General features: G+C 46.2%; 1 protein-coding gene across 3 annotated transcripts in view; it reads right to left on the bottom strand.

Moving 5' to 3' along the window:
• Nucleotides 1-818: 818 nt before the first annotated feature.
• TOPBP1 (DNA topoisomerase II binding protein 1) overlaps nt 819-23,150 on the bottom strand; it is a 289,247-nt gene continuing 266,915 nt past the window's right edge. For all 3 annotated transcript variants that reach the window (XM_086942059.1, XM_086942060.1, XM_086942061.1), the window contains 2 exons: nt 13,889-14,050; nt 819-1,120 (listed from right to left, as the gene is read on the bottom strand). In XM_086942059.1, the coding sequence (XP_086798185.1) occupies nt 977-1,120; nt 13,889-14,050 (306 nt within the window). In that variant the 3' untranslated portion in view covers nt 819-976. The remainder of the gene's footprint in view (nt 1,121-13,888; nt 14,051-23,150) is intronic.

Here is a 23,150-nt window from a genome sequence, read left to right as displayed (position 1 = left end):
TCACTACTACGTGCTCCGGTTGGGGTAGGGAGAGGGATCTGCTGCTGACCCAATCGCAGTTCGTGAGTCACCACTGCAACTGACTCGCAGTTCCCTCTGAGATCAGAACGTAGTCGGACAGGTTGCCCTGATGCTATGCACACTGAAACTTCAGGTCCCACTGCAAAGCCCGCATTCGCCACGTGGCGTGATGCACCAGTAGGATGCAGGAGGCCATCAGCCCCAGGAGCCACAGCGTCAACCTGACCGAAACTCAGGATAAAGGCTGAAAGATCGGAATCAGGGCCTGAATAGCCTGAATCCGCTGTTCAGGAGGATAAACCCGAAACTGCGCCGAGTCCAGAACCGCTCCGATGAAAAGGAGCTTCTGAGCGGGACACAGGTGTGACTTCAGCACATTGATGGAGAAAACCAGCAAGTGCAGGAGGTCGGCCGTAGTCTGGAGGTGGGAAACGACTGTCCTGGGGCGAGCCCGCCTTCAACGACCAGTCGTCGACATAGGGGAAGACTGAAACCCCTGATCTGCGCAGATGAACTTCGACCATCGCCATCACTTTCGTGAACACCCAAGGGGCACTGGTGAGGATGAAGGGGAGTACGGTAAACTGAAAGTGCTCGTGGCCTACCGTGAACCGCAGGTAGCGCCGGTGGGCCAGCAGGACGGGGATATGGAAATATGCGTCCTGCAAGTCTGGCACCTGGGGATATTCTAAAGAGGAAGAATCTACAGTTCGAATTACCCATCAGAAAGCATATTTACCTCATTGTATTAGCTAGTACACACAACAGAAAGTCAAGACAATGCAAATAATGATGTATTAATTGGTAAAAATGTTTTATTAAAAACAATAAAACTTTTCAACCTTAATAATAAAAAATACAACATTACAATTTCATGGTTCGAACATTAGGAAAAACCCTAAAAATAAAGGCTTATAAATAATTTTATTATTCACAGTTTAGAAATTCATGTAACTCAATGTAATCTGGTCCGCTTAATTTCATTTGTATCTCCAGAATTTTTCCTCTTTCGGGATGTTAGTGTTTCATTCATTCTGCTATTCTGTAGAGATGACAGTGCTTCTGGTAAACAGTAAGAGTCCATTGGAGGAGGAGGTTCCTGAAAAATAAATGTGTTACAAGATTCATTCGATAGCACCAAACGTTCTAATTTAAAATACCTCACTTGATTCCTATTTTACTTTCTCCAACAATTATGAAACACTCACATGCTGGTTATATATTTTTAGTGAGGATTGTACAAGCTTTTACCAATAGTACAGAATAAGTGAAGAGGTACAATACAGACCGCAAGGTTGATGCAACAGATGAAATTAAATTAAATGAAAGGGCATTTATAGAGTGCATGGCTACCCGGGGGCCTCCAAGCTCCAGTCTACCTACTGATCCTATGGACAGAGCAGGAAGATTGATTTAAGGGAATAAGAAGGTTTTTAGCGGTTTCCTGAAGGAGCAGTGACTGGGTTCATTCCGGAGGTGGAGAGGCAGAGCGTTCCAAAGTCTGCCTGCGTTCAAGGAGAAAAGTCTGCCGCCACTTCGAGAACGTTTTATTCTGGGGGTTGCGATGAGACGAAGGTCATCCGAGCACAGCTTTCTCCTAGCTTTGTAAGGCTGAACTATGGCTGAGATCAGGGGTGGGCCTAACCCTTGAAGCGATTTATGGACAATGCGAAGTGATTTAAAAGTAATTCGCTCTTTCACTGGCAGCCAGTGAAAGAGACGGAGATCGGGTTTTGCGGAGGACAAATTTGGTGTTCCCGTCAACAATCTAGCTGAGGTGGGGGATCCCAGGTAGAGTGCATTGCCATAGTTCAGTCTGGAGAGCAGAATAGACTGGACCATGGTTTTCTTGGCTTGGGGAGGAAGCAGGAAGAGCACTTTCCTTGCCATTCTGATCAAGCCAAAGCAGGTTGCAACTTGGAACATCAAATTATGATCCAGCCAGATGCCCAGGCTCTTTATTTCAGGCTTAGGGGTTGGAACAGGACTCATACATTCTGGCCAGATGGTTCTAAGTGCCGAGTTATCAAAGTTGCCCAAGGTCATGACCTCGGTCTTTCCTCCGTTTAGTTTCAGTTGGGAGGACCCCATCCAGTTTACCACTTCCGTGAGACAAGCTTTCAGGGTCGTGGAATATGGTGTGGATTGGTTTAGGGCTACGACCAGTTGGGTGTCGTCGGCATTAGTGACCATATGGATCCCAAAAGGGGCCACAATAGATGCCAAGGGGACCAGATACTGGTTAAAAGGTGTCGAGCTCAGCGACGAACCCTGAGGAACACCTCACTGGAGGAGCCGAGGTTTGGAACTCTTGCCATCTTCAAAGACCTGAAACGTACGACCTTCCAAAAAAGAGCGCAGCCAGCTTAGGGCGGTAGGAGATCATGAGCATACACATCAGAGCTAGGTTGTGAGATCCTCAGGAAGCCATGTGCTAAAAAAAGAGGCATGCTTTGTACAGTATAATAACATTGCCACCTGATACTGCAAACCTTCATAGCTTACTTTTTTACAAGGTAACGACAAGTATTTGCTGGAGTGGTCAACAAGAGGAATTGATTATGTCCATTCAATTTAGGGTAATGGTGATAGAATAATCAAGTCGTTTTTCTAGCAGGCGAAAGCACAAGCAATCACTTTGCCATTTTCAAAATCCAGATAAATACATTTGATTACCCAGGACACAAAAACAGCATAAAAAGCTATACAGTAATATTGTGGGATTTGAGACTCTTGTCTTTGCACAATTCTGTAATGGAACAGGAGTATTTTGAAAAGTACTAAATGTAAGAAGTAACTCTTATTATATCTCTGTGACATCTACAGGTCCAATATAAAAAACGCAATATCTACACTTGTAAGTTTGCACCCAAGTGAGAATGTAGATTTACTATTTTATCCAATGCACAACAGACCCAGGAGTACTTTAGGGAAGTGGACACTTCCGCAGCAGGTTACCTGTAGTACTCTTGGACAACCTCTTGAGAATTCTCATTTACACTAACGAGATGGTACTCGTGCATGAGTAATAGTACATAGTGAAAAATCAGTCATGTGATAAAGTCTTGCATGAGTGCACCTGGATATTTTTGCCTCATTTCTTTTTTTCTACCTGAGGAAATATTTTTCCCTGTGGAGACATCCCTTCCTTCCCAACACATACTGCACTTGTAGAGCTCCTTAATTCCCCCCTCCTCCCCAGGAAGCTGATTTATTCCCATCATTGGTAGGAATACATCTCCAACTATTTCCATTCAGAGAACAAGCATCTGCAATGCAATCAGTCTCGCCTTTGGGACCCTATAAGTATTTAGCTATGCAGCACATTATTGTGGGTACTGCAACATTTACTATTCGACTGTGCACAAAACTGTGAAATGGTGCAGTACCGCCGGTTGTCACTAGATGTCCTTTGGGACCTCTTTTGGTCACATACGTTAATGCACTCTGCAACATGGTTAGAGAAAGGATATGACAGAGCGACCAGAGCTGCTGACTGGGGAGCTGGGGATCCGTGTCCGTATCTGGTGTCAGCTCAACATCCTGTGATTATGGGCTGACCCTTTAATTTTACCTAAGCGCCTGGATGGCTGCGCTACAGAAATGAAAGCTACTAATGACTTTGAAAGCGACGAAGATCAATGGCTCAGTGACTGATCCTGGGACCTTCTTCTCGACCAGGATCGAGACCATTGCGGCGTCGCATATCGAACGGGAAAGAGATTGAGGGACCACTCCCTCAAGGCCTTGGGGTGCATGGCGCAGCAGTCGACACAGGCCATATCGTCTTGGTCGCGATCAAGGCACCAGTGGCAAACAAGATGCAGGTCCAACACTGACATCTGTCGGTGACGGGTGCTACAGGGCTTGAAGCCAGCTTTCCTAGCGGACATCTCTGCCACACTGGGAGAAAACCTCTTCAAAAGACTTTGAAAAAAAGTCAAAAAAGAGTCCGTCAAAAAATGACTGGGGGTAGCTCTATCTGGATCTGCACTGACTGGCACAGGAAGAAAAGAACGGACATCAGCGTGCTGAGGTGACTCCTATGAAGGCACTGTGCATGTCCCTTCCAGCGCGGACAACGCCACTATGAGCCAAAGGACGCCTTCTACTGGCATGAAAGGGTACTGGTCAAAAAACAATTCCAGACCTAGTCTGATGCCTGGAGATAATTGTAAGGTAAGGAATATGTGCTAAAAGTCTCTATCAAGTGCCACTTGTTATGAACCTTGATTCTTCTATCACCAGAGTTCCTTGGTGGACTGGGTACTGCTCTCCATGCCATGATGCACAAATATAGAAGTGCGTCCGTGGGCCATGAATAAGGCTAACAAAAAAGAAAGCATAAGGATTAAAGGTGCAGCTCCAACGTTTACAATGAATTCAGAATGTATAATACTCCAAAACTCTGGGATTATACAAAAGTATCACATCCAAATTTGGTTTGTTCAGCTTTCACCCATCCACACCCACTTGTTTGGAATCCTCTAGCAGCAGTGGTATGCCTCTCTGGCAGACTATTTAACGTTTGGTCCTCCTTTTTAAGTACTAAACATGGACAAGACCCTATATATCCAACTAGGGTAGTTACAAAATAAGTATTACAAGTGTCCCCTGTGACTCATTTATAAGTTTAACATCAAATGGATCATGCCTGCACGGATTGATCACTTATACTTTGGTATAAATGTCCATTAGCGACAATCGAAAAAACAAACACATCTACAAATGGCCACTCTTTTCAGAAAATGCTTATTATATTCATATTGTCATGGGTGCATTAACAAATATTCAAAGTGCAAACAGTACAGTGCTCATAGCGGGGCAAATATTTACAGTTTTACATGAAATCCTAGGGACATCCAAAGTTGTATATCCAGTATCATTCGAGAGGGGGATCTTCGAGATTTGCTAAGGATTTCCAACGTGAACTCAATCACATTACAGTCAAACAGGCAGCGTCGACGTTTCTCGCTGAATAGAACGCCACCGAGCAATGAAGTGATACAAAGTATCAGCTACACAATGACTAAGTGACTTACTCTGGTCCTCCTCACGGGCAAATATTGTGCATGAGGCATTTCCTAGTAGGTTTATTCTAAAATCATCTTTACTTTACTTAACATTTTTATATTATTGCACTGTTTGTTGTCATGCTGACTGCTTGAACTATGTACAGGTTTAAGCATAAGATGGAACTTGGATGTTCCATTCACATGCTGCCAGTTGTTTTTATTGTGAGTTTAAAAACCTGACTCTTTCACCCTTGATCTGGATCCTACTATGTAGTAAATACACTGCCTTGGTATCACCATGGTCATTCCCAGTGTTCTTCCGATAAACCTCTTCTAGAAGGCACAAATGTCTCAGGTTCAATTTTGGAAACCAGTAAAAATTGGATTGGTTGATAGCTATATGCTCAGTATGATAGATATCTTTGAACATCATGGCACCAAGACATAGTTTAGTCAATTGTGTGCACATAATAAACAGTCAGAATTATATGTAGGGGGGAAATTTAAAGTAAAGTAAAACGGTTTTATAAAGCACTCTCTCAAGGCACTTTCATTCCAGTTGTCAGTGACAGCTTAACGTTTCCAGAATGTTCAAATAAGACTGTTTTAAGAAGTGAACCGAGGCTGGCCAAGCCAAGCACCAGCAAACACGCGTTCTAAGGGCTAATTTATTCCAGAGACTAGAACAGTTATATGTATGTATGTGGTATTTATATAGTGCAAACCCAGCAACATACAGCAGAGGGTTAGAGGCAAAGAATTGGAGAAGTAGCCGGTTTGTGGACCGTTATTGCATATAGTGTTCTATAAATGGGTGCTTCTTCTTCAAGGATGTTTGCCATGCATCCTGATGGATCCTGGGTGCATAGATGGAAAAGGACAGATGCTTTATGTTTTTTATGCTTCTTTTGTCACCCAGTCTAGTCCTGTCGTGAGGTGTGCAGAGAGCGACCAGAGACAATGAGCTTGTCGATCAGATAGGTGGGGGCTTAATGGCTTTGTAAATGATTCACCTTGTTTTGAAGATGAAGGGGTCAAGCATGGGTTGCCGGTGGAGTTTCATCAGGATCATATTTCTCCACGCCGTTAATGAGCCTTGCTGCAGTGTGCATGATTTTCTTAAGGAAGGCAGCGTAGAGTTGGGTAGACCCTGCAGAAGGGGTCCATTGCAAGAGCATGAGGGTTTGAACAGCAGTTCTGAAGTCATATTGTGGGAGGAACGGTTTTACTTTTCTTTTGTATAGAGATCGGGTAGCAGGCTGTCTATTTTCATGGCAGTATGTCCCTTGAGGGAGAAGGTTGGTATCCAGGGTGAAACCAAGTGATTTGGCATTGGGTAAAAGTTAGGTTTAAAACTATCAAGGTTCATATCATTGCAGCACATTTGTACTATTTTTAGCTTGTTGTTCTTGGTAAATAATATGATTTGGTTGGGGTGAGCTTCAGGTATGTGCTGAACATCCAGGGTTGGATGAGGTGCAAGCAGTGTTTGAGATATTGGCCGTCTGGAGCAGAGGATAGACTTTCAAGTCCAGCGTTTTGGTGAAATGTGGTGCTGTTCCAGCCCAGGGGACAGTATGGAACACCGGACTACTCCACAGGTAACCGGGATCTTCTGGGACCTGGAGTCGCCCACATAAATGACCTGGTGTTGGTTGGAAAGATAGGAGAAGAACAATTGAAAGACAATATCATTTGAGACTTCAGAGTGTGGCTAAGCGTGGGATGAAAGCCTGTGTTGAAGGCAGATAAGAGGTCCAGTAATATTAGGAGAGGAGACAGAGGCAATCTTCATCTGTGCTCATGATGGTGTCATCTACTGATGAGTATGTAGCGGGCTCCATTTTGCAGCATGATATGAAGCCAGATTGGTAGTTATGCAGGAGATGGTGTATATCTTGGATATAAAGACTACAACCCACCCCATCCCCATCCTAGGCCGAGGGCATCTCAAATGTCATCTGCTTTCAAGAATTTGTCTTAGGAGTGTAGATTTATCTTGGTTCTGTATTGACGGATGTTTTAAGATATATTTTATTGTTTTAAATAATGCAAACCAGGCATCAACAGTCAGATAACCAACTGCCATCGTCCCACGTCACAGGTAAGGTAAGATAATACAGCTTTATTACAATAATGGCATGTCCTACATACACATGTCATAGATATCCTAAACAGTAACAGAGTATTCCCTCTCAATCTACCATGCATTCATTTCAGTAAACCAAATAAGTTAACCAAATCAGTCCTTATATGTAACAAGCGTCCCCTCTGTATGAGAGGAAGAAATTATCCAGTACCCTTCGGGTCCATAAATCTGGTCTGGGGTAGCCCCCCTCCCCCATACCTCAAGGACTGTCTTTTTCCTGCTAAAAACACCAAAGAAAATATTGCCCTTTATTTCTTATGATCTCAGGAAAACAGTTATCATGTCCCTGTTTTTTTCGAGACTGGATTATTGCAATGCCCTCTATCTGGGCTTGCAGCAAGGGATGTTAAAAAAGTTGCAGAGGATACAGAACGCAGCAGCTCATCTGCTTAAAAATACAAATAAGTGTGACTCTGTCTTGAAAGCTTTAGAGGAACTACATTGGCACCCGGTTAAAAAGAGTGTCACTTTTAAAGCGCTGTGTACAGCTTATAAAGTTCATCATCTGTGTGGCCATGAGTATCTCACAAGAAGATTTTCGTGGTATTTACCAAACAGGTATCTACGATCTGCAGTCTCCAAAAAAGTGGTGGTGCCTAGAATTCACAGAGCCTCTTGGTGTGGTAGAGGTTTGTTTACCACACCTCCAAGCTCTGGAATTATATGCCGAAACATTTGAGAGGGCAATCCAACTTGCAGACTTTTAGAAAAGAGTTGAAAAATCCTGGCTTTATGCTCTTCCACTGTAGTTCTGATTACAGTTGGTGTAGTGGACTTGTCAGCAGACTCCTAGCACCAAGACTCCTTCAGGCATATGCCGCGCCTTACAAAAGAACGGCTCCAATAAGATACTTGCTAATTTATCAAATAGCCAAGATTTCAATTTCTTTCGAAAACAGTTGTGATCTGAGATGGTGCGTAGGTGGAAAGCGAGTTTGTTCCAGAGTGCAGGGGAAAGATGGGAAAACACCTTCCTCCATATCTTGCCTTGCATATTCTAAGGGGCGTCAGAAGGGACTCGTTACTTGATCCAAGCAATCTAACCGGCTGGAACCATCGTAGTTTTTTGGACCAATAACTGGGGCCTTTCCCGTACATGCTTTTATGAGTCAGGCAGAGGGTCTTAAATTGTACTCTCTGTCTGACAGAGAGCCAATGTAGAGATCTCATGCAGGGTGTAGACGAGGATCTAGGCGGAAGGTCCTGAACCAATCTCGCCGCTGTATTCTGCATTATTTGGAGTTTAGTTAGATGGCTTATTGTTGTGCCTACACCGCTGCAATCAGGCATCATCAGCTACAGACCATTCCGCTACATCCTTCACCCATTGATCCACACTCGGCCCACATTAACCCATCAATGTAATTGCTTCCTGCCGTTTAGCCAATAGCAAAAGAAGGTGCAGAAATTTAAAGGCCATTTTCTGATCCTTCTGCCTGCAGATATCACTTAACAGTGGGGCCCATGTCCACAGGGCTCCGCATCACAAGCCTCACTCGGTCCAACACCCTGAACCAGTATTCATGCACCTTGGGACAAGTCCAGGCCCGATGTAAAAAGGAGCCATTGGTACCCAACACCTGGGGCAGGAAGCCGACTAACTAGGGTACATTTTATGGAGTAGGATGGGTGCAACATATGTGCGATCCAGAAAGTGAAAATGAATTAGCTTAAAATCGTGCATTGCTCGACACCGTCTTCACCAAGGCACAGATTCTCCTTCATTGTGCATCCTCTATCTGCGCCCCCAGTTCATCCTCCCAATCCTCCCGGGTAGGAAACAGAACTCTGAGATCAGGTGCTGCCCTCCTTCCCCACCCTCACCCTCACCCCCCATTCCAACAGGCCTCTAAAGGTAAGCAAAGCAATCCAGGTCACTGGAAATGTGGGCCAAATATCCCAAACGTTGCCATCAATACTGGCATGCTGCAAAAATTGTCCCGAAGCTTACCTGTGCTGCCTCAAAAGCGATAAATTCTTAGTTTGGAAACAAGTCCCCCAACATCTCTCATCCTACAGTCTGACAGGTACACAGACTCCCTCAGTGCTCTAAAAGCCAGAAGGTCCCAAAAGATAAAGCCACTGGTGACAAAGACCCTACCCAGGACCACCTTTACCATCCACTCCCACAGGGCGGCAGTGTGCCTGACCTAGCACGGTACTGTGACTTTATACCTAGTAAAAAATGTTTTCCTTTTGGGAGGTTAAATGATCTCAAATTCAAACAGTCACCTCATTCAGTCAACAACTCTCACTCAATTTACACATATTCAACTTATTGTTTGGGAAGTACGCAACACAAGAAAAAACCTAATTTATATAAAAATATACATTTTTTATTTTCAATAAAGAGACATAAATCCATATACAAATTCATTAAAACTCTACATAAAACAATGTTTTAAAACCACCTAATGTGGAATGGGAGAAATATGGAACAAGACAATGCACTTTGTCTTTAGTATTGTTAGTTTGGACACTTTGTTGACAACATTGGGAAGATTTATTTTCCTTATACCAAACTATTTGCCTACAACTCCAAATTTAACCCTTCTAAAATGCGTCAACGCGTTTCGGAAGCTTTAGATGATTATAGCCTCCTTCTTCAGGACAGTGTATATTGCTTTCTCCACAATCAATGTTTCACCTATGCAAAAGCATCTGGGTGACTGAGGTTTGTCCGGACTATGTCCTGTTTGGGGCCGTTTTTTGATAGATTCCGATCTCCCACAACACTGTTAAAACTGTACAGGTATGATGATAGGCTTTATTCTATTCGCATCTGTATTGCAGTGCCCTCATTCACCTCCTCAAGGCTGATTTATGCTATTATAAGGCTCACTGCTTCTATTATAGCATGGGTGGTTCTTTGTATGGTTTTTCCACCTTAACGTTTTCTCTCTTTAATTCTGTTTAGGGAAACCTTTATAATGTTGTGATGTTGTTGCACCCGGGTATCTCACGCTCGTGGCTTGTATAATTGTCACGCGGGTATTCCCGGGGTGTCTCTCGCGTCTGCACGATCGCCTTTTAAGTTAGATAAAATGTATATTTTTATATAAATTAGGTTTTTTCTTGTGTTGAGTACTTCCCAAACAATAAGTTCAATATGTGTAAATTGAGTGAGAGTTGTTGACTGAATGAGGTGACTGTTTGAATTTGAGATCATTTAACCTCCCAAAAGGAAAACATTTTTTACTTGACAGTACATTGGAGCTCTATTTCCTGTTTGGGTAAGATTGAGCCCCTCTCTTTCGTTTAAAACGTTATACCTAGCCCCGACATCAGGGGTTGAGGGAGGAGTGCCCTCCCAGATTCCCAGGGAGCGATTTCTCCCATGTGCCCTTCTCTACTAGCCCATGTGCCCTCCTCTACTAGCCACTAGCCTTTGGGAGGCCCAATAGTATTGCTATAAGTCTGGTACCACCAATCCCCCCTCTTCCAGTGGTTGAATCATATGGGTCCTGGTTACCCTGCTCCGTCCTACGACCCAAATCAGCGAAGTTAGGAGGGAATGCAACCTCCGGAACATTGCACGTGGTAAAATGTCAACTGAGAGCTGGGCAATGTATAGGCACTGGTGTAAAAACACCATCTTTGCGACTGACACACATCCCATATGAGAGAGCAGAAGAGAGTTCCAAAACTGCACCGAAGAGTGAAGGCCCTCAGTAACTCTTCCTATATTATGCTGCATACGCTTCAGTGGCGTGTGGCCATCAATATTCCCAGGTACTGGAACGTAAAGGTCTCCCAGCGAATGGGCATGGGGCATGCTTGACCAGGGTTCCCAATGGAAATACCAACGATTTCCTACAATTGAATTCAAGACCTGACAGTTCCCTGAATGAGGCCAAATAAGACAACAGGACGAGGAAAGATTGCAGAGGAGTCAAGAGATAAAAGAGAGTATCGTCCGCGTATAAGGACAAGTGAGTAATGCCCCCTTAACCCCTCATTCTGCCTTGTTCGGGCGGATATGAATGGCAAGAGGCTCCAATGCGATTGCAACGAGTAGGGGCAACAGTCTACAGCCCTGGTACATACCCATGCCCACTTCAAATGTTTCATGGCATAGCCTACCCACTAACATTTTGCCGTGTGTTTCATATACAGGAGGTACACCGAAGAGCAAAAGTGTGTACCAAACCTTTGCCACCAGAACCTGCATAAGGTAGTCCCATTTCACTGAATCAAAAGCCTTGGCTATGTCGATAGATACTACTTCCAGTTCCTCCTCCCTACCTTCCACCTCATGTAAGACATGCATAAGGTGCCTTAGATTCATGGAAATACTACGTCCACGTATGAAACAGCGCATTGGTCATGAATTAAGCCTGTAAGAACCGATCTCAAGCGAAGGGCAAGCACTTTGCAGAGTACTCGTGTCCTTGTCAACCATTGTAAGCAATCCATAGGCAAAGGGATCTGATGGATACGATCCGGTTTTCAGCGGCATTGTGATGCATTCCTCCCTCATATAAGCCGCTAACGCACTGGACCCCCAGCCTCCCAATGTACCTCCAATCGGTGTTGAATAAGAACGGGAGCGAATGTCTGATAAAACTGTGCTGGAAGGACATCTCCAGCTGGCGCCTTCCCTCCCAGCAACTGCCCCAGGGCTGTACGAACCTCCCTTAACGTGAAGTCAGCATCTATGTCAGGGGCATCAGTTTCTCCCTGTCGTGGAAGCAACAAGAAGGCCAGAAAGGCTCCAAAGCTCAACCATGCAGATGGGGTCTAGTCTCAGCACACCTGCTCTAAGTGAGATTAAAAGGCACCCACCATCTCCCCAGGCTGCCTTGTCTGCCTTTGAAAAGAAGACATAGGGTTACAGTTAACTCTTTAGGAAGCAGAGGGACAGCTACAACTGTTTTCATAAATAATCAGAATAATACCAAGATTCCCATCACACTCCGCACATGAGGTAACTATGTGTGCTTAGGGGTTCACCTACAATTTAGAGATAATCGTTTCCTGTCCCTCCTCACTCATCAAAGTATCAGACATTGGATACAAGGCTGGAGTTGTTGAGAAACTACTAAATATTTTTTGAAGGCTTCTCAGCCAAAAGTACATTAGGATATTAATGGCGGGCTTGCCTCCCCATTACTTAAAATAGTCAAGCCACACAAAGGTAAAGTTGGGAAAAGGCTCTGATCTGCTGCTGCAAATATGTTTATCAGTGCCTTCAAATGCCAATGGGATACCCAAGCGGCAGAAGTGAGCATGGTAATCAACCATTCTTACCTCTTTCTAGTTTCTTCCCTGTTGGGAGGATGCACTGGGGAGCATTATCCATAGATATGTAGGTTTTGCAATTCACAATTCCTGCATCCTGTAGCTTCACGGGGTCCTAACAGTTCCTTAAACCCGGTATTTGTAAAGTTCGAATTAATCACCCCTAAGGGTCTCAAGACACTCTAGGCACTGAGGGCAACCGGGGAAATTAAGTGAGTTATTGCCCAGAGTCACATGATGCTGAGCTGATTTGCCTCCGGCGCTGGTGATCGAACCGTGAGCCGCGTACTCCGGAGTCAGCCGCCCTGCCGCTGCACCACACCTCAACCTATCAGAACATGAAAAATTCTCTATTGTGGACAGAACCAATATGTGACAAAGTGTGCTCTGCCAAGACATTATCTGTCCAGATCAGGCACAGCTAGTGGCTTTTATGATTACCATCAGCTGCTTTCCCACCCAGATCAATCTCACCATCAGAGACACTAATTTAAAAGGAAGGAAAAGAATACAACTTATCACAAAAAAGAGCACTCTGTGCTTTCCCAGTATAAACACAATATTTTCTGATGCCATACAAACCCATCCATAAAGTTAATGTATTGCAAAATACAGATTCAGTGACCAGCCTAAGTTGTGCTTTACCGAGTGGGCCTCCATATCTAAAATCCACCACACAAACCTACCACTAACTGGATTCAGTACAGTGGAAATACCTCCACATCGAAAAAGGTAAGTATAATGGTAACTGTTCTCATTTGGGTTTAGCACAGGGTAGAGTTAGTTTTAGGGTTGTTGGGAAAGAACATTGGGTAGGATAAGGTTTATTGTTAAAACTTAGGGCTAGGCTAAGAGTACAGATTAAGAGTCTATGACTAGATTAGGGCACAGATGGGGTTAAACTAGCATATGGCATTGATTTATGAATATGGCAAGTGGTAGGCTAGGGGGTTAGGCTTGCGCCTAGTGCTAGAATTCTGTTGTGGATGGAATCAGGGGTAGCCTTAGAGTGAGGTGTTTAGGTTTAAGGTCAGGGTCTGTATAAGAAGTAGCAATATTGTTGAGTGTAGGTCAATGTACATATAAAGTAAATGTAGGGTCTAATTTCATTAGGAGCGTACCTTTCCAATGCAGTGGTAAGGCGATGTAGTGGCTTACAGAGTGTGGTTGGTTGCAATAGTGGACCTCGTTGTACTAAAATACAACAGTGTCTGGCAGTGCTCAAGGATCTACCAATGAGCTGGGATAAGCAAGGTACTGGGTTTAAGAATATGAAGAAAGTTCTGGGGGCAATAGGTGAACACTGTAGAACAGGTTAATCAAAATAATGCGTGCTATTGTGAACAATATTGTAATTCATTTAAAAGTAACTTTAACAAAACTATCTTTGTTAGCTTACTAAAACTAAAATTAAATAAGTCATCTATGTGGAACTAATAAAATAATATCCTTCCATACACACCTGCATGAGGTACTCTGCAATATATTCTGGTTTCAAGCAGTTGACACCCTGAGCTGCAGCCTCAGCCACATTTACCCTTGGATCATCCGGTTTCAGTTTGCTAAAGTCGGCAAAAAGGTGGGTAGCTTCTTTGAAAAGTGATGGATTGTGGCCAAGAAATACCTGCACATTAACAAGAAAAATTAGAATTTGCACGGTTAGGAGATAAGGTGAAAAAGATCAAGGTGCGAAATGCAAAAAAGACAGCAATGCCATTTAAAGAATCTGTGTATTTCTGAATGATGTAAATGTCAAGTTTTATGTATTACCAACCTGCTTGTTGAGATGCTGAGGAGGAAGAGGATGGAGAGAGTAAATGTGGAAAAATGTGCTTCCTTTTTTGTAAAATATTAAACTACATATGCTAGGTACTATGGCGTGTTCTACACATTTGGTCAGGGGTAACCTGTAAATCAAACTTCAGAGGAGACCTACCAAGGAGCACAACTGAGATGTCAGAAACTCAATAGTTTTGCAGGATCAGTTAATACTGAGCATTAGTGCATAAAAGAACAACCTACTTCCCATCAGTAACACTCTTCTTAGTAGAGACTCTAGCAAAAACCAGATTACCCACCTTTTGATTATTCCCCAGGCATAGGCCTGGATCCGGAAACTATTGCGCATACCTCTGCACACTATCAGATCGTGCTCTGTGACTCAGTACTGATGCCGTTCTGCCTCGGAAATATAGTGCGTGGACCAATGTATAGGCACTCCAGTGCATGGACATCAGTTGCTTCAAGGCTGTCTGCGCCCCAGGCGCAGTGCTTCAGCAGCAAACTGACTTTGTCAAGTATGCAGATCAAGGAAGTAGCCAGAAAATTCAAATACCCCCACTTTGACCCAAAGCTTTTATGGCACCAAGCAAGTGAAGCAAGTCACCATGACCCTCCCCAGAAGAGCGTGCTTGTCTCTCCCATCCAAGAATCTATCTATCCCTCCAACCCTCAATCCACCCATTGACATCCACCATTCATTGGCGTAGCATTAGCCTGCGCAGCCCCCAGTGTGGGGTGGCCCCCAAGCTCAAGAGGCACCATATAACATTGTCCACGGGGGCAGGGCAACTGGCCTGAGAGCTTCTGACTGGGTCCGGAGCGTGGGGGGCTTCCTCCATGTACTTTGCAGGGGATAGGTGGCCCTCGAGGTTCATAAAGGCCACTGCCACTATTTCATCTGTACATTCGGTCATCTATTTAATCTTTCACCCAACATTCAGTCTGTCACCATTTTGTTCATCCTTCCGCCCATCCAAACCTATCCATCTTCAAACCTATCCATCATACACATCCATCCACTCAGTCATCCATTCTTTCTCCTATCTACACCATTATACCCATCCTTTCACTCATCCACCAACTCTTTCACTCATTCACTCATCCATCTTTCACTGAGTCATCCACCCTTCAACCCATCAATCCATCCATTTACCCTTTTGCTCATCCATCCTTTCACTCACTCACTCATCCATTTATATATCTATCCACCCTTTCACGCATATGCCCATCCACTCACCCTTTCACTCATCCATCCATCTGTTCACCCTTTCATCCACCAATAAACAACAGGAGAGAGGGTTGTCAGGCAATCTAAGAAGAAGCACTCTTAGTCCCCTTGAGCAATATAGTGAAAAACAACAAAAGAGTGCACTTTCCTTGAGAGAAGAGAAGTCCGAAAAAGAATCACAATGGATTCTTTAGAAAGCCCTCACTCACCAACCTAGTTGGTGACATGCTTCATCATCGGGCCCCACCAGGAAGGTCACACAAAATAACCAGCTCCGCAGTAATTCTGGCGTCAAAGCACACAGGGGTTTTAGACACTGCCTAGTCCGGAGCCACAAGAATAACTTGGGCCTGGTCGCTCCTGATCTTCTTGAACACTCTGGTCAGGAGTGGTTTTGGCAGAAAGGTGTACAGGAGGCCTGAGCTGCCCTCGAAATGAAGAGTCGCCGAGTGAGTGCCACCTTGGAAACTCCAGCGTACAAAACTGATGACATTGCACGTTCTTGGCAGAGGCGAACAGATCTTCCCTATTCTGAAAGAGTCCTTGCGCCACCTCCAGTTCGATATGCCATGCGTGATCCACTAGGCATCAACAGATGAGTTCATCTGCCCTGGCTTTCAGTAAACCTGCCACGTGTTGAACCGCCAGAGATATGCCGTAATGTTCTAGCCATATCCAGAGACGCAGGGCCTCTTGACAGAGTCCATGACCAGATCCGCCCTGTTTGTTGCAGTACCACAAGGCAATGGTATTTTCTGTGAATCCCTGAACCAGCTTTTCTTTGATCGAAGGAAGCAAAGCTTTCAATGACAAGCAAATCGCTCGGAGCTCCAGCAAGTTACTGCAGAGTCCGGATTAGACCGGAGACCAGAGTCCTCTGATCGCCACCTCTACCAGATTTGCCACCCCATCCCAGGAGTGAAGCATCTCTCACTACTTTGAAATCTGGTTGGGGAATGGAGAGAGGGTTGCCTCTGACCCAATAGCGGTTGGGCAGCCACCACTCCAGGTCATGTTCAGTTCCCTCAGATATTTGGGCCATGTCGGAGAGATTGACCTGATGCTGCACTCACTGGAACTTCAGGTCCCACTGCAGAGCCCGCATATGCCATCTGGCATGCACCAATAGCAGGATGCAGGGGGTTATGAGGCCCAGCAGCCTCAGAGTCATTCTCATCGAAATCCAGGAGTAAAGGCTGAAACATCGGTATCAGACTGAATATCCTGCACTCATTGTTTGGGAAGATAGGCCTGACACTGCACTGTGTCCAGAACAGCTCGTATGAAAAGGGAGCACCTAAGGTGTGACTTCAGCACGTTGATAATGAACCCTAGCGAAAGCAGAAGATTGGTTGTAGCCTGGAGGTAAGAGAGAACAGTGTGGGGCAAGCTAGATTTCAACAGCCAGTCGTCAAGATAGGGGAAGACTGGCACCCCTGATCAGTGCAGATCAGTTATAACCACTGCCATCACCTTAGTGAGCATCTGAGGGGCACTGGTAAGACAAAAGTGGATCACTGTGAACCGAGAGTGCTTGTGGCCTACCGTGAACTGCAGGGAGCGCCGATGGGCAGGCAGGACGGGAATGTGAAAATGGTCGTCCTGCAACTTCAATGCTACCATTCAGTCTCTGAGGTGGGGGGCAGAAAAGACCTGAGCAAGAGTGAGCATTTTGAACTTTTCCTTTTTGAGGAAGTAGCCGAGGGCTCGCAGATCCACCAAATGTCAAAGGCTTTAGTTATTTTTCAGACCTGAAAGAAGCTGGAATAGCAACCACAGCCTTCTTCTGGCACCGAAACCCTCTCTATGGCTCCCATGGCCATGAAAAGGTGCTGAACTTGCACAATCTTGTGGCTGGGGTATGGCTGGCGCGGCTGAAATCCCCTTCCGTGGCCACGAAAGGGGCAAAAAGCAGATGGAGAAGAGTGGTCACCAAAAGGCCCAAAGGCCTAGGCCGAAGACCATAAGTCCTTATAGCGCTCCAGGGCCATGTCTGCCTGGTCTCCGAAGAGACAGGAGCCATTAAAGGGCATGTCCATAAAGGGAAACCCAAACAGTCTAAAAAAAAAAAAAACAGAAGTTCTCAGCCAAGCGTGGCATCGAACAGCCACTGTCGATGACAAAGCTCTGCCCAGTGAGTCTGTGGTGTCAAGCCCACAAAGAATGGTAAACTTTTTTGCAGCGCTACCGTTTGATATCACTTAGGAGAGACTGGCCCGGGCCTCCTTCACACTTGCGCAACTGTTTCACACAAGGAGTGGGCACAACAGCCCAATAGACAAGCAGTATTCACTGACCGCAATGCAAGGCTGGCGGAAAAAAAATATCTTTCCCCAACCATCCAGCCTCTTGGATTTCCTGTCCGGGGGTGCGGAATGGAAGGCACCTTGTGAGGACTGGACCACCAGACACCATCTGGGGTAGGGTGGTTGGTGAGGATTTTTGGGTCGCTCTTTGCAGTGAGATGGCCGCTGGAGACTGCCCTTTGCAGAGGAGCCCATGTGCTGGGCTTGGACCAGGTTCTTAAAAGAACATTAGTCAAGGCCTCGTTGAAAGGCAGGAGGAGTTTTTAGGTGGACACACCAGGCTACAGGACCTCTATTAAAATGTTCACCTTGACTTCCACCGACGGGAGCTGAAGGCCCAGGACCTCAGCTGACCTTCTCACCACCATAGCATATGAAGCTCCCTCCTCCGTAGCCACGGTATGCAGAGAAAGCAGGCCAGAATCTATAGAGGTATCCAGTCCACTAGCCTCACCCATTCCTCATACCAGTCCATTTTGTGCTCAGGCTGGTCTTGTAAAGGGTCCAGCAACCCCTCCCATTCTTGCTCCATTCCTAGCCACTCAAAATAAGGCTGAGAAATCGATCTAGGACCCAAAGGTGCCGTCGGCACCAGAATCAGCGCAGATCCGGCTCTTCAGGGATAAGAATGGGGCTGGCATCGGGAGTCTTGGTGCAAGGTGGGGGAGATGAGGGAGGGGCGGTGCCATGGAAGGTTGCATGGGCACGACAGACACCAGTCCGGATCCACCACCGGATCAATTGAGGGGTATCTGTGCCAGAGTCGCCAGTGCAGAATCCAATGGAGCCCCCTTTGATCATCCATGGCCTGAAGGCGCATTGGGAGGGTCAGGCTGCCCAAATATGAAGCACACTGCGTCACAGGAAATCTTTAAGCTAGGCGGGGATCCCTCAGGTTCCTGAAAAGGCAGGGAAGTGTTGAGCCGACCCAGGAGCAGGTTCCACAGAACGAGGCCTAGAGCGTTGAGACGCCTCTGTCATGTTAGCCAACGTTTGGGGAAATATTGAAGAATGCTTTGACTTCTTGTGTTTCTTAAGCCTCTTACCTGACTGACCCAACAGCTTCGAGTAGGAGGACGAGGACTTAAGTCTCCTGGAACGATACCCGGACCTTCCTCTCGACTGGGACCGAGAACAAGATCTCCAGGACGAACGACATGGAGTCAGACACCAGGCCACAAGTAGCTTTGGAGACTGCTCCCTCAAAGCTTTTGGAGCCAGGGCCTGGCTGTCGGAGCAAGACTGAGTCATGGTCACGCTCAAGGCACCAAAGACAAGTCAGGTGTAGATCCGTCACCAACATGGTGCGGTTTCAGGCGCCACACGGTTTGAATCCAGAAGTCTACTTTGACATGTTCAAAAACCTACACACCAAAAATCGTCAATAAAACGTTAAAAAAAGCCTATCAAAAAGTGACAGAGTAGCTCTCTAAACTGATCTGCACTAGCTGGCGCGGAAATGAAAAGAAATGTCGTCAGTGTGCCGAGGTGGCGCCAATATAGGTGACGCAGATGTAACTTCTGGCGTGGATGACTTCATGTGGAGCCGACCAACGCTGCATACTGGCGTTCATCGGTACTGCTCGACCAAAAGTTTTCCGGATCCAGTCTGAAGCATGGGAAATTCTAAGGTAAGGAATCTGCAGCTAGATGTCTCTATCAGATGCACTTCCTAAGCACCAGGTTAAGGCTGGTGTCTATGTCTCGTAAATAAAGTGTCATATCATCTGCATTGGGAGAAATTAGCATTAGCCTCTTACAGCATCTCAAGGCATCTTCACGTAAGTGTTGTCTGATCTTAGCTACGAGTGGTTCATTTGCCAGAGCAAATAATATTGGGGAAAACGCTACCTTAGTTGGGGACCTTCATTGTAAGGACACAGGCTTTGCAGGTTTACCCCCACTTTTGACTAATAGGTACTGGTTTAACAACTCTTAAATGCTCTGACCCCTAAAATGGTTTGTGTTTAATTGGCTAGTCCCCAGTTGGCATAGTCTAGCTTATTTCTAAGTCCCTAGTATATGGTACCGTGAGTACCCAGGGCCTGTAAGGTAGAGTGTACACCAGGGACTGCAGCACTTGTGCTACCCTGAGAGGGACAAGATAAAAAATGGCTCCCAGTCTGCTACTGCAGACAGGCGGGGAAGTTTAAAAATGCTAACTCGACTTTGCCATTTAAAGTAATGGCAAAGCCCAAGTCTTCTCTTTCACTGTAGGTCACCCTTATAGGAGCCCTAAATGTTTTTACTAAGTGGGACATGTACTTTTACATGATGCAGCAGTAAAAAGTCTAAATTGTTGCTTTTCCTGTGTATAGGCTTGTAGCCCCACTGGCAAGTAGAGTTACAGGCTGGCACCCCAGTCCAGCTAATTTCTGAATGGACAACTTAGGTTTGTACTGTTGGTATCAAAAGAATCCATGCATTAAATCAGATTTGATGGTCAAATCAAATTTAATGCCACTGGTGGGCAAAGTGCAAGTTTAAAAGATGGCATTTAGTTGCCCAAGGTTTTCAGTGCATGTTTACTGATATACACAGGGCTTGTCCTACAGACAGATTTCTGCCCTCCTGAAAAAAGAGCTAAAGACTCCCAGGAAAGGACACAATAAATACCTGCTAGGAGAGCGGTATTATCTTCCTCCTGCAGGAAACCACACAAGTGTTAGCCCAAAAGGCTGCTCTACTGTTTAGGGGGACAGGCTGGCTCTGAGGATAGTAGAGGATAAGCCATTGGCAAAGCAATTTTCCACAGGACATGAAACCCTGCGGTAGCCACACCCTCGAGTGGGTTATGGAGGTCTGAACACAGAGAGGGGTCTTGCCATCTTGGGAGTGGAGAGGATGGTGCATTCTGTAATAGCAAGATGCCACACTCCACAGGAAGTGGTCACTAGGTGGGAGGAAACTTAGTAGCCCATTGACCAACAACGGCATCCTGCCTCATGGGCACTTTCGAGCAAAAAAGGGCACCCCTGGCTCCAAGACCTCAGATCCTAACCGACTTGGAAGAAAGACCGAAGGACGACTGCCCTGCTGCACCGAAGGACCAGAAAAGAGAGGCTGCACCGTTGAGTGCTGCACCATTGAGTACTGCACCTGTTACACCTGGTGGCTAGCAAAGAGAGGGACTGTGCTTGCCGTGTCCTGCTCAAGGAGAAGCTGTCTCCAGAGCACAGTCAAGAGACTTCAAGGGGGGCCAGCTGACTAGCTTCCTGTTGGCAGCGCAGAGACACAACAGCTAAAGAAGCCTGCTGGGGCAAGTTGGTAACCCAAGGTCTTCAAGTCGCTACCGCCGCCGCCATGCAGCACCAAAGACCTGACGAACAGAGTTGCACCTGAGTACGCTGAACCCGGAAGTGCTGTCCCGAGAGTTGCTGGGACCCCAGAAGGGGTGTTAGGATTGGCCTGCGAAGCACAAGTTACTTACCTTCGGTAACGATATATCTATAAGAAACAGTAGTTAGTGTTCGATTCCTTACCTTAGAATATCCCCAGGCGTCAGACTGGATCTGGAAAGTTTTGCGTAGCAGTACCCCTGCGCGTCGGTAGGTGTCGTCTGCGGCTCTGCGTCCGTGCTGGGATGACGTCATCGGAGTACTTAGACGCCGCCCTCGCGTGCTGACGTCAGTTCTTATACACAGCTTTTCCGTGCCAGAAACGCAGAGTCATGATAAAAACAGACACTGGTGTCAAGAAACTATAGCCCTCAAAGTGAAGAACCTTAACCCTAGATATCGGTTCGCAGAACGGGGAGGATGTGTGGGGCGGAAAGGAATCTAACACTAACTACTGTTTCTTACAGATATATCATTACCGAAGGTAAGTAACTTGTGCATCTGAAAGAAACAGGTTAGTGTTAGATTCCTTACCTTAGAATAGATACCCCAGCAATACCAACCCCGGTCGTGGGTCTGCGAACCAATGATCACACCAGAAAGTCCTGGAGAACAGAACGGCCGAAAAAGCCATCTCTCCGGACTTGGCTGTCCAGGCAATAGTGTCTAGTGAACGTGTGCAGCGAGGCCCACGTAGCTGCCTGACAGATGTCCTGCAAGGGGACTACCCGACCCAGGGCAGTAGTAGCCGCAGTGGCCCGAGTGGAATGGGCACGCAGCCCCACAGGAGGTTCCTTTTTATCCAGTGAATAACAAGCCTTTATGCACAAAACGACCCATCGAGAAATGGTTAGTTTATGCACCGCCCATCCCTTCTTAGCGCCCACGTAACTAACAAAGAACTGGTCGTCCACCCGGAACTGGCGTGTGCGGTCCAGTAGAATGAGAGCGCACGTTTTGGGTCCAGACGGCGGAGCCGCTCTTCCTCTTTTGAGGTATGCAGAGGCGGAAAGAAGGTGGACAAGGTGATGGACTGCCCGATGTGGAAGGCTGTGACTACCTTGGGCAGGAAAGAGGGACACGTTCTCAAGACAACTTTGTCCGGATAGACAGAGAGGAAATGAGGTTGAGAAGATAGAGCCTGGAGCTCACTCACCCTCCTGGCAGAGGTGATGGCAACCAGGAATGCAGTCTTAAGAGTCAGAAGACAAAGAGGGCAATTGTGAAGTGGCTCGAAAGGAGCGCACATCAAATAAGTCAGAACAAGGTTCAAGTCCCACTGAGGCATCACGAAAGGAACAGGAGGAAACATGTGAGTGTTGCCCCCTAGGAATCTATTTACAACAGGGGACTTGAAAAGAGAAGGCTCATCAGGAAGCCTTAGGAAGGCTGAAATGGCAGAGAGGTAGCCTTTGACAGTACCCAGAGCAGAGCCCTGCTGGGCAAGAGAAAGAAGAAAAAGAACCTCTGAAAGGGGTCAGAAAAGGGATCCACAGTCTTTGCTGTGCACCATGCCACAAATTTGTTCCACCTGCAGGCGTATACCGATTTTGTGGAGGGACGCCTGGCTGCCAGAATCACATCACAGACTTCAGGAGGCAAGTCAAATGGCCTCAACTGTCACCACTCAATCGCCACGCATGGAGGTGGAGACTGGACAGGTTTGGGTGGAGGACCGTCCCCTGCTGCTGCGACAGAAGGTCCTCCTGAAGAGGCAGACGAATCGGGGGATCGACGGACATGCTGAGTAGCTCGGGATACCACTATCTTCGTGCCCAGTCCAGAGCCACAAGAATGACTTGGGCCCGGTCGCGCCTGATCTTCTTCAGTACTCTGGGCAGAAGTGGTATAGGTGGAAAGGCGTACTATAGACCGCAGCTCCACTCGCAACGAAAAGCGTCTCAGAGTGAGTGCCGCCTTGGAAATTCCAACGCGCAGAACGGATGACATTGCGCGTTCTCTTCTGTGGCGAATAGATCTAACTAAGGCTCTCCCCAATGCTGAAAGAGACCTTGCGCCACGTCTGAGTTCAGACGCCATTCGTGATCCATCATGCACCAACGGCTGAGT

The sequence above is a fragment of the Lissotriton vulgaris genome, chromosome 10, assembly GCF_964263255.1.
Source record: "Lissotriton vulgaris chromosome 10, aLisVul1.2, whole genome shotgun sequence".
Lineage (NCBI taxonomy): Eukaryota > Metazoa > Chordata > Amphibia > Caudata > Salamandridae > Lissotriton > Lissotriton vulgaris.
This window is presented reverse-complemented; position numbering and strand designations above follow the sequence as displayed.